The 12,624-nt window shown below is 42.3% G+C and overlaps 1 protein-coding gene across 1 annotated transcript in view; it reads left to right on the top strand.

Moving 5' to 3' along the window:
* LOC111151645 (carbonic anhydrase 10) overlaps nucleotides 1–12,624 on the top strand; it is a 528,900-nt gene that overhangs the window by 335,180 nt on the left and 181,096 nt on the right. Inside the window, exon 4 of the mRNA XM_022509773.1 lies at nucleotides 11,605–11,790. Coding sequence (XP_022365481.1) covers nucleotides 11,605–11,790 — 186 coding nt within the window. The remainder of the gene's footprint in view (nucleotides 1–11,604; nucleotides 11,791–12,624) is intronic.

Genomic DNA, 12,624 nt, shown 5'->3' on the forward strand with positions numbered 1-12,624 from the left:
TAATTTAGGAGAAAAACAAAAGAATAAGAAGAAGACGAGATCTGCTTCCCAGAGCAAGGAACAGTGTTGGTTGGTTAATTTCTAGTCTTGAACCTGCCACTTACCTGCTGTGCAATCCTGGATGAGCCTCTCAACTTCTCTGTGTCCCAGTCCTCTGGGTTTTTTGAGGAAAAGGTTGGGCTTGATTGTCTCTGAAGTCCTTTCAGCTCTAGAATTCATAGTACCTGAATTTTTCCAAGCCGTGTATATGCTGTGATGTAGAGAGGTCAATGACTGACTCCAGTTATTTCTGCCACATTGCTTTTCTTTGGAGTGATGCCACTGGAGTGCCCATGTGAGCTAGCAGCCCACTGGTTTCTTGCCTTCTGCCTTTACACACCAGCCCTTCAGCATCTCGAGCTACTCTATAAGAAACCAGACTAAGGGATGTTCTTAAATCTCTTGGGCTCACTAATTACATTCAAAAAGGACCTATTACACACCTCGGCAGAGTGGTCACAGACATAAAATAGGAAGCCTCAGTTGCAATGAAAGGACACCTAATTTATAGAGCATGCTGTCAGACCTCCTTCACTAACCATTCTAGGCACTGAGCCAACATGACAGTCTTGGCCACCTACTTGCTAAGCCAATAATAGAATAGGCAGGTGTGGCCCATCCCTCAAGCCCCAGCAAGGAGGGGCTATGCAGTCCTGGGTCTAGAAACCACCAAGGATATTCAGGCTAGGACTGGCCAAATTGCACCCATTTAGGCACACTGAGGGGGACCCCATATTTGGGCTTTACAACTTTATCCCCAATCCTAGAAGCTACTTAGAAGCTACATGATTTCCCCAAAACTCTTTCCACCAACTTCCAGCCTTCTTCTCTTCCAGAGCTAGAGAACATGGATTCAAACAGGCCTGGGCTGGAATTCTGACTCTGCCAATTTCTCTGTTATTTCTAACTCTAGTTATGAGTCCTTGAGCCTCCATCTCCTCCGCTGTAGGATATGAATAACAATACCTTCCTCACATGGGTAGTGTAAGGATTAAAGGAGATAATGTATGGGAAAGGATAAGTACAGGGCCTGGAAAATATATATATATATATATATAGTCACAGCTGTTGTGGTGAATATTATAGTGACATCCATTGGCCCATTGTGTTCACTCCAAGTACAGTAGACCATCTGCTGAGTAATTCTGTATCTTAAAGGCAAGAATGCCAACACTCCTGCATGACGAGTGAAGAGGACTCATATGCCAACTCCAAAATAAATAATTAAAATGACCATTATTATATTTCTGAGATTTACAGGCTCATGAGAAATGGAGGGCAGCCTTTCCTTGGTGGCTTTGAAATTGCTCTCTGAGACAGTAGGAAGACCATGAACTTTGAGTCATCAAGACTTCTTTTGCGCTGTGGTTCCCTTACTTGCTTCTCTCACACCCTTGAGTAGGGTTCTTAGCCTATCTGTACCTAGTTTCCTGATCTACAAAGTAGCATTGCTGTGTTGGTGGGAGGGCCCAGTGGTGTAGCTGCTGTGGAAGGCAGTATGGAGGTCCCTCAAAAAATGAAAAATAGAATTACTCTGTGATCCAGCAATCTCACTACTGACTGTTTACCCAAAGAATATGAAAAAACTAATTCAAAAAAATATGTGCAGCCTTGTGTTTAGTGTAGCATTATTTACAATAACCAAATGATGGAAGCAGCCCAACCATCCATCAACAGAAGATATAATATATATAGACTGGAATATTATTCAGCCATAAAAAAAAAACAATGAAATCTTGCCATTTGCGATGACAGGAATAGAGCTAGTGAGTATAATGCTAAGTGAAATAAACCAGTCAGAGAAAAACAAATACCGTGTAATTTCACTCCTAAGTGCAATTTCAATGAACAAGGAAAAAGAGAGAGAGAGAAACCAAAAACCGACCCTTAACTATAGAGAATGAGCAGATGGTTACCAGAGTGAAGGTGGGTAGGGGATGGTGAAATGGGGGATGGGGGGGTTAAAAGCACACTAATCCTGATGAGTGCTGGCTGATGTAGGGAAGCGTTGAATCACTATATTGTATATCTAAAACTAATAAAACACCATATGTTAACTACCCTGGAATTAAAATTTGAAAAAGTTGGCACAGCGTCTGATATACAATAGGTCCTCAAAATTTGTGGGTGCATCCTGCCCATGGCTTCCCTAATGAACCCTGTTCAGAATGTAGTCATTTTCCTGCCAAGTCAGATGGTCACCTCTTCCTTTCACACAACTGAGATTGAGATTCTGTTTCCTCTCAGACCCTCCATTTGTAGTGTTAACATTTCCATTTAAGCTGTAGGGAATTATTTCTGAGTATATTACAGGAGATTTGGGTCATGCTTCCTTGAGAGAGAATAGAAAGGAAACCTCACATTAGCTTTTTGTCGTACCAGGCAGGTAATTTTATTGAATCTTCTGGAATTTCTGAGGGTAAGGTTTACTTATGCTTAGCTGTCCTCAATAAACATCAACCCTGTAAGTGTTATCTCTATTAAACAAAAAATCTTCACTATTATTATTTTGTGAATTGGGTCATTTAAAAAAGGTGCACTTCCTCTTTTTTTTTTTTCCCCCAATCTGGAAATAGGAAGATAGCATGACAGATGTACACCAGAATTGTCTCTGAGTTCTCTTCCAGACTCAAGGATAGATTTACCTTGTTGTGCACAAAGCTTTTAACAAGAAGAGTTAAATCATTTCTTTACGATTATTCTAGGACTCAGACATAGATTATTTCAAACTGGCTCTCCCTCCATGTGACTGAGGTTTGCTGAATAGTTTAGGACAGCTGACTTTTTAAATTAGGTGATGTAAAAATATATGAGATATATATATACATATATATACACACACATACATATTATATATAATATATTGATATATTTAAAATATAAATAAAATAAATAATATCTATAAATATATTATACATATATAACACATAGATGTGCTACGTATGGTATCAGCATAGCTGGGCAAGACCAGTTTAAACAAGATATAACAAAGAAAGCAAATGGGATGTGAAGATAAATATGATGGTTAATTTTCTTTGTCAATTTGGTTGGGCCACAGTGTCCAGATATTTGGTCAAACATCATTCTGGATGTTTCCTTGAGGGTATTTTTGGATGAGACAAACATTTATATCCATGGATTTTGAATTAATCAGATTGTGCTCCATAATGTGGGTTGGTGCCCCCTGTCAGGTGAATGCCTGATGAGAACGAAAGGACTGAGCTTCTTGGAGCCAGAAGGGATTCTGCAGTCAACGGCCTTCACACTTGAGCTGCCCCATTGGCTCTTCTCTGGTTCACCAACCTGCCGCCCACCCTACAGAATTTGAACTTGCCACACACATCCTACGGGTTTCCTTTTCTCCAGAGAACTCTAACTACTGCAATAAACAATCCCAAACACCTTGTGGGGCTCCTATACCATCAACTTGTATTTAAAGAAAACCTGTCATATTGCACTGTTAGGTCGTTAGTTGCGCAATCTAATCATTTCCAGCAGCTAAAAGCACCAGCTTTAGAGCCAGAGATATGTGGAGTCAATCCCCAGCTCCCCAACCAATGGCCCATTTGCCTTCCGGTGGAAAATGACCAGAGGCCTAGGACAGGTTTGCCCGTGGGAGGCCTCCATGCCACAGGAGGGGTTAGCCCACTATCTTACCGTTTTAAGAGGAAGCAAATGGCATGAGTCTAAGTACCACACTTGTTTGGTGCTGGGTTTGGTGAGGGAGAAATTGTAAGACATCCTTAAGTTCAGGTTCAGGACTTAGCACGGTACCTGACACCAAAGAACAGTTCGAACCAAGATGGCGGCTGTTATGAACAAGATCATTGCTGACTGTCAGAGAACCAAACTTGTCTTGACCCTAAAAACACAATGGCTGGATGTATTTTCCTCTAATACAGTGCTGTCATCAGCATAAAAGATATGAATCCGTTCAATAACAGGACTTGGCCAACCACAAACTCCTGTAAACCTCTGTATTTGCTATAAGAAGACATCCAACTTCACAAAATGAGTAACCTGAAGTTAATTCTTTGCTTCGCAAAAGAACGCATGGCTTTTAGATGGCTTCAAGTGATCAAGATAACATTGAGTGATATGCAGTCCCTCTGTGGACCACCTGTTACCTGCTCCCAACACATATGGGTCCACCCCGTCTCCAACCAGTGGAAATGACTGCAGGTCAGGAAATCAAGGAACTTCCCTGACCTACAGATTTCTCCAGGTCTCCTCCCAGGATGAACTTCAGCAGCCAAGTATCCATTCTGGTCCCCTATTTTCCTGAAAAGGAACCTCGCTGCCTCTGCCCCATCTAAGCCCTGCATTTAGAGACTGGAGGAGAAATCACAATTCCCCACGTGGCCTCCTTCTGGAAGGGGCTGTGATGCTTGCCCGTGCTCACATCAAGCAAGACCTGGTGGGCTTTGCCACCCCCGCCCGTTGTGTCATCCTGGATAAGTCACCAAGCCATCAGCAACAGCACTTACATCCCTCCCTTGCAAAGTAATCATCACTTATGCCTCTCAACTCATTCTGCAATGGATGAAAATAAAACATAGAGGGGGACAATGGAAGCAGCCAGAGGCAGCTGGGATCTCCCCTGCAGCTTCAACTTCTCTGCTCAGCTCTGCTTCCTGGTCAGCATGAGACAACTTTTCCCAACATGCTGTGCACCAAAGTAGTTCATTGGAAACGCTGTAATTAGCATTACAGTTAAAATGACACTATTGCAATGTTAATTACTACAGTGCAGATGTACCATTAGATATCATACATAATGTTGTCAAGCTTTTATTTTTAAATTAAAGTGCAACAAACCATACCCATGCTACACAGCTTTTTTTGATTAATACAAATTAATGTTATTTCAGTGTCTAGGGAAAGGGTGGGGATAAGGCGGTGTTACATCTAGCAGTAAGAACGCACAGGCAAATGGTCAAGTTGCAGGTGGATTCCTCATAACTCCCTTCCCCTTCTCTGGTCTCTGCTTGGTGGAGAGTGTGAGCTCCGTGAGGGCAGGGACTGTGCCTGGTTTTAGTCACCATGCCATTCTCGGCTCCTGGCACACAGTTAGAGGCGTTATTCGGACTCTTGATTTCAACTCAGGTCATGATTGCAGGGTCATGGGATGGAACCCCACCTCGGGCTCTGCGCTGGGCATGGAGCCTGCTTAAGATCCTCTCTGTCTCTCTCTCTCTCTTTCTCTCCCTCCCTCTGTTCCTCCCCCACCTCACATGGTCTCTAAATAAAAAAATAAATTAAATAAAAAATAATAAATTAAATAAATAAATAAAATCCGAAATGAGGGGCAAACGAACCATCATAATGCAGGAATCAGTGGAAGTCCTTCATTGTGATGTTTAATAAGCAACACTGTATCCCACTGGGCACTGGGAAGTGGGGAAGATCGGCATGGGTCCCTCGACATCAGCGAGGCACCCATGCAGAAGTCAAAGGAGGGGGAAGGAAGAGAATGAAAATGTTGGACTGTTACATGTATTATTTACTTATTTGTCACAACTCATGAGGGAATTTTTCCCCAGCTTTTTTTTACTGCGGTAAAATACACATACAAGGTTTACCATATTAACCATTTTTATGTATACATTTCCGTGGTCTTAAGTCCATTCACATCGCTGAGCAACCATCACCGCCAACCATCTCCAGAACTCTTTTCCTCTTGCAAAACTGAGGTTCTGTGCCCATTAAGTAACAACTCCCTGTTTCTCTCCCAGCAGCTGCTGGCAACCACGTTCCACTTTCTATCCCTATGACTCTGACTACTCTGGGGACCTCATATAAGTGGAATCTATTTACATTTAAAATAATTACTGATGAGGATGATTTACTTCTATCATTTTGACATGTGTTTCCTATATGCCTTATAGTTTTCTATCCATTTTCATGGGGGCTGGTGGGAGCAGGGTTCTTATCTCTATATTATGTAGACAGTTCAGGAAATTCACTGAACCACCCAAGGTCACCAAGAGGCACACTGGGAATCTTTTGACTCAAGAGTCCTTCCTTCTCCCACCTGCTATGTGCCAGTATTTTTTTTTAAGTCCTGGGGAAATTCAAACAAGCGTACCACCTGTCCCCTGCCTTGTTTCAGTGTGCAACAGTTTTCTTAGGAATGTTAGACATTAGACAGGCACAGATGGAAAGATTTCCAGAAGTGCAGGAAAACCCCAGATACTTGCCTAATGGAACAGAGCATATGTCCTCTAAAAATTTAGGACGGTGGGGTGCTTGGGTGGCTCAGTCAGTGAAGCATCTGCCTTCTGCTCAGATCATGATCTCAGGGTCCTGGGATCGAGCCCCACATCAGCTTCCCGGCTCAGCGGGGTGTCTGCTTCTCCCTCTCCCTCTGCCCCCTCCCGCCCGCTCACTCTCTCTCTCAAATAAATAAAAGTCTTTAAAAAAAAATTCAGAGCAGTTCCTTTTACACTGCCTTGCACACAATAGGTGCCCACGGATGCTACTGGTTGAATGTCATGGTGTTGTGTCATTTGAAGACAATTACAGAGATCCAGCTCTGCTCTGTGGGGTCTGCTCTCCACATCGATGGCTGTGGCCGTAGATAGTCATGTGCTCACCACTTGATGCAGAACTTGCCAACTGAAATATCCCTGGATCAATAAGACTAATTTATCCATAGGATGCTCATTGCAGTACATTTTTGCAATAGTGAAAAAGTGAAGGGGATGTAAAGAGTCAACCATAAGTTCTGTATTTTTGCAGTGGAGTATTATGCAACCATTTCAAAGTATAATTACAGAAGAGCAGTTTAATGACCTGGAAATATTCATGTTTGTGAAAATTATATATATATATATATATTTATATAATATATGTGATATTGATATATATAGTTAAATAAGCATATTGTATTTGTGTACATAATATATATAGAATTTGTGTATATAAAATAGTTAATATATAATATGTATTATTTATTATATATTAAATAATATTGCATACATCTAATACTTTGTCATGGTATGTTATTTATATATTAATATAAATACAATTAATGATTTTTAAAAATTATATATTATTTTTTCAGTGTTCCGAGATTCATTGCACCACACCTAGTGTGCCCTCCTTAACACACACCACCAGGCTCACTCATCCCCCTGCCTCCTTCCCCTCCAAAACCCTCAGGTTGTTTCTCAGAGTCCACAGTCTCTCATGGTTCATCTCACCCTCTAATTTCCCTCATTTCACTTTTCCTTTCCTTCTCCTAATGTCCTCCATACTAATCCTTATGCTCCACAAGTAAGTGAAACCATGTGATAATTGACTCTCTCTGCTTGACTTATTTCACTCAGCATTATCTCCTCCAGTCCTGTCCATGTTGATACAAAAGTTGGGTATTCATTCTTACTGATGGAGGCGTAATATTCCATTGTATATATGGACCATATTTTCTTTATCCATTCATCTGTTGAAGGGCATCTTGGCTCTTTCCACAGTTTGGAGATTATCTTTCCCTATTCCTTGGGTTGCCTTTTTGTTTTGTTTACTGTTTCCTTTGCTGTGCAGAAGCTTTTGATGTTGATGAAGTCCCCACAGTTCGTTTTCGCTTTTGTTTCCTTTGCCTTTGGAGAGATGTCTTGAAAGAAGTTGCTGTGGCTGATGTCGAAGAGGTTACTGCCTATGTTCTCCTCTAGGATTCTGATGGATTCTTGTCTCAATTAATGATTTACACATTAATCTATAATAAATATATACTACATAATACCATTATTATATTAATATTACACATAAAATATTATAAATAAAAGTCTATATTTATATACGCAAACTCATATATATACATGTATGTGAAAAATCACTCATCTGATTATACAGACACATATATAAAGTGACCTTGTTAAAATATGGGTATAGATAGTCATACATATATGTTATAGTATTTATAGTTGTAAGACTATATATATCAAAATATTAGTGATGATCTTTGGGTTATTGTGGAATTGTGGCTGATTTTTATCTCCTTGAGCCTCTCTATATCTTTCTAACCATATATAATACCTGTATATTATCTTAATAATTAGAAAAAGTAAATTTTACTTAACAATAAATGCAATGTCAAACACAAACCTATCTCTAACCATTTTACTGCCAAGAAACTCATGTGTTGGGATATGAAGAAAAGACAAGCCCTCATGATCTCATACTGACTATGCATTTATTTGAGACTGGTGGTGTGCACACTTTGGGATTATCTGCTTGCAAAGAATAGATAGCTTGAGAAAAAAAATTAATTTATTGGTAAGATGTAAAGCATATGAGAAAATGCAGTTCAGACCTCATGAAGGAGATGTGAAGGATTTCTGAACGTCAAGTAGCTGTTCTCTCTCTGCCAGTGCATGGTTTCCTCTGTCACTGCTGGCACATCTGCTTCTCTCTGGTCTGACTTCCAGCTACCCAGCAGGCTGAGTCTCTGGACTCCATGTGACTTTCCAGTTCAGGTACTCAACAGTGCCAGGCCCTCAACAGAGTTTCTGTTGCTAGTTCCAGATTCAGGAGGGGGAATATTATTCACCTAGTGTATATGTTAGCTTTTGCTCTATTACAAACTACCTCCAAAACTTAGGGACTTAAAACCCCAATTATTTAGCTTCCAAGTCTGTGGGTCTGTGGGCAGTTCTTCTGGTCCAGGCCAGGCTAAGCTGACCTCAGCAGGGCCAGTCAGCTGGCAGGCCAGCCATGGGGTGGTCAGTCTGTGATGACTTCTCCTTGGATGACTCTCTTCAGTGTTGTATCATCCCCCAGCAGGCTAGCCCTTGTTGACGTGGTCTCAAGTTTCCCAGAAGGAGAAAGCACAGATGTCATGTTCCGTATTGGCCAAAGCAAGTGAAAAGGCCAGCCCAGAGTCAGGAGGGAGGGAAGCAGACCCCTATCTTGATGGAAGCAGCTACAGAATCCTGTTGTAAAGAATGCAGTTACAGGGAGGGGAAGAATTCTGGCCATGTTTGCAATCTGCCCTTTAATCTGCCAAGCACCCAGGCTGACGTGAGCTCCATCTTGTAGCTACAGAACATTTACATATTTCCACATGGCCCCAGGAATTGAGGCAGCCGGGGAGAGAGAGACTGGAGATTTGTGCATAAGTTTTCCACTGTTTCACCCTGTAAGTGATACCCGTCGTGTCCTCTCCCATCTCATGGCCAACACCAGTCACATGGGCTCCACCTTACAGCAAAATGGCAGAATCATGAGTCAATGGAGTATTTAGTGGGTATTACTGTCTCTGCCACAGTGAGACATCTATGGACCTATTTGATTATTCACAAAACTAGTGTCAGAAAAGTGGAGGGGCAGATAAGGATAGCGCTAGCGAGAAAATATATAAAAACATGACGAAGGAAGGTATCAGACATTACACAAAGCCATTAAGGAATCCCGAAAGCAGAAGGCTGGGCCCAAAAGAGAGTAAGCAGGAAGAAAATCCAAGTATCTCAGCCTCTGAGAATCCAGACCCATTCAGACCCATTCAGTGTCTCCTTTAATCTTCCGTTCTGCCCCAAGAGCTAAGTCAACCCAGGAGACGAAGGCAGTAGAGTTAAGGGTAGGAATCGGGGTTCTAGGATCAAGGGTTGAGAGGTCCTAAGCCAAGAAAATAAAGCTGAACATCAAGTTCAAAGAGGAGAGAAGGAAAGGGAGCATCAAGCAGTAAAGTCAGCAGTTGAGAGGCTGAAGCAAGATGGAATCAGGAGTGAGGAAGGGAAATGGGAAACTTGGATCTATCTCTTTAGCACAGCACTGAATCCCTGAGCTCTGAGAAGGGGGTCAGAGCTCAGATTCTTTTTTTTTTTTTTTTAAGATTGTATTTATTTATTTGATAGACAGAGATCACAAGTAGGCAGAGAGGCAGGCAGCGGGGGAAGGCGGGGGCAGGCTCCCTGTTGAGCAGAGAGCCCGATTCGGGGCTCGATCCCAGGACCTTGGGATCATGACCTGAGCTGAAGGCAGAGGCTTTAACCCACTGAGCCACCCAGGCGCCCCCCAGAGCTCACATTCTGCACAGCATCTGGTGGCAGGGGCAAGAGAGGGACCTAACAAAGGCACACAGGACTGCACACTTGAGAATTCGGACCAAAGCCTTCAGTCTCCCACGACAGCTCGCTCCTATTCACCCATTTTGGCTTCCTTGTTTCTCATTTGGCCTTTGTGGCATCTATTGCTTTCTCCAATTTCTCACCCCTGAGATTTTAACTTTTACAGTGACTCTATACATTCCAAGTACTTAAGGTTAGAGGGGCAAGTTGTTTTTTTAAGTTTTTATTTTAATTCCAGGATAGTTAACATACAGGGTAGCATTCGTTTCATGTGTGCAATAGAGTGATTCAACCATCCCATACATCACCTGTTGCTCATGGTGACAAGCATACTCCTTAATCCCCATCACCTATTTCACCCATCCCCCCACCTGGCCCCCCCCTCCGGTGACCATCAGTTTGCTCTCTAGAGTTAAGATTCTGTCTCGTGATTTGTCTCTCTCTCTTTTTTTTTCTTCCTTTGCTCATTTGTTTTATTTCTTAAATTCCACATATAAAGGAAATCATATTTATCTTTCTCTGACTGACTTGTTTTGCTTAGCCTGATACTCTGTAGCTCCATCCACGTTGCTGCAAATGGCAAAATTCCATTCTTTTTTATGGCTGAGTAATAGTCCACCACCCCCCCCCTCTGTGTGTGTGTGTGTGTGTGTGTGTGTGTGTGTGTGTCTTCTTTATCCATTTATCTATCAATGCTATTAATGGATACTCGGGCTGCTTCCCAACTTTGGCTCTTGTAAATATTGCTGCTAAGAACAAAGGTTGCGGGGGCGCCTGAGTGGCTCAGTGGGTTAAGCTGCTGCCTTTGGCTCAGGTCATGATCTCAGAGTCCTGGGATCGGGTCCTGCATCGGGCTCTCTGCTCATTGGGGAGCCTGCTTCCTCCTCTCTCTCTCTGCCTGCCTCTCAGCCTACTTGTGATCTCTGTCTGTCAAATAAATAAATAAAATCTTAAAAAAAAAAAAAAAGAACAAAGGTTGCCTGTGTGCCTTTGCATCAGTGTTTTTGTATTCTTTGGGTAAATATCCAGTAGTGTGATTGCTGGATCAAAGGGTAATTCTTTTTTAAACTCTTTGAGGAAACTCCATACTGTTTTTTCAGAAAGGCTGGCCCAGTTTGCCTTCCCACTGACAGTGCACAAGTGTTCTTCTTTCTCTACATCCTTGCCAACACCTGTTGTTAGGAGGAACAAGTGACTTTTTCTAAGGTGCAATGTTCAAAATATTAATCACAATTGCTGAGGTCTCCTTTGAATCCCTACCTCAAATTTCTACATGATCATGTGATCGTAAATATGGTTAGTGCCTCGCGGAAAGTACCACATAAGCCAGGTAGGGCAGGAATGCCCTCCAGGTACTGCTACTCCCCATTTCATATAGAGACTTAGCCTAATGGTTGCCCATCGAGAGGAGGCAAAAGGCATTTGTCTAAGCACCATGCTGGGTTTGGTGAGACACAGAAAGAGAACCTTGCTTGACTTATTGTGCATTGTGTTGCAGGTCAGTGGGACCATGTACAACACTGGAAGACATGTGTCCCTGCGCCTGGACAAGGAGCACTTGGTTAACATATCAGGAGGACCCATGACATACAGCCACCGGCTGGAGGAGATCCGACTACACTTCGGGAGTGAGGATAGCCAAGGGTCGGAGCACCTCCTCAACGGACAAGCCTTCTCTGGGGAGGTATGTGGGGCTGTTGAAGTCCTAAAGCTGAGTGCCAATTAATAAGGCTTGGTGCTTATTTATACCCAAGGTGGGATAACAGATGGAAAGCTTTCTTTTAAATCTGTGAAATGAGAAGGTCAGTGCCTCCTTTCTCCATCTGTCTTTCTGCAAGTTGGCTGGAAGTCTATAAACGTGCTTCCAGTTTTTTCTAGGGAAGACCACAATGGAACTGGGTATTTCCTTCTGACACATTGGCGCAGATCTCATGACTCACACCCTACAGTGGTCTCTGGAGCATTATTTTAACCCCAAACCTTCACTTAGACCTACCTGGACCATCAGCCTCTCATAGGAGGGTATAGGCTCCATAATTCTTCCTTCTGGCAGAATGGGTCTTATTTGCACAAAACTATAACTTACTGTGAAACAAATGTCAGGCAACTAAATGGTCTGCCTGACTTTCTACAGATTGGAAATGTCACTGTATGTCACCATTAATGGTGAGTATCACTGTGTGCCACCATCAACCCAGATAGGATTCAGACCATAGCAGTGAGCCAAAATGGCTTCAATTATAGGATGAGAGCTATGGTTTAAACAGATATCATCCGGGTTCTGACCCTTGACAAGCACGGTCTAGTTAATTTGTCCTCTTACACTTTACAGTGGTTATCAACCAGGAGTCCAGGGTGCTTATATGCTAAATAGCCAGTAACTGCGTTTCTCTTTAAAAGTCCTCGGTAACTGATGTCGAGAAAGCTATGAAATTACAGAAGTATGTATCTCACGATTGACTTGGTCGTTTTAATTTTATTTTCAATCAACATCGTGTTTAAACCTGGCATTGTTGTT

Source organism: Enhydra lutris, unplaced genomic scaffold, assembly GCF_002288905.1.
Source record: "Enhydra lutris kenyoni isolate GAN:26980312 unplaced genomic scaffold, ASM228890v2 scaffoldscaffold26, whole genome shotgun sequence".
NCBI classification, from domain to species: domain Eukaryota; kingdom Metazoa; phylum Chordata; class Mammalia; order Carnivora; family Mustelidae; genus Enhydra; species Enhydra lutris.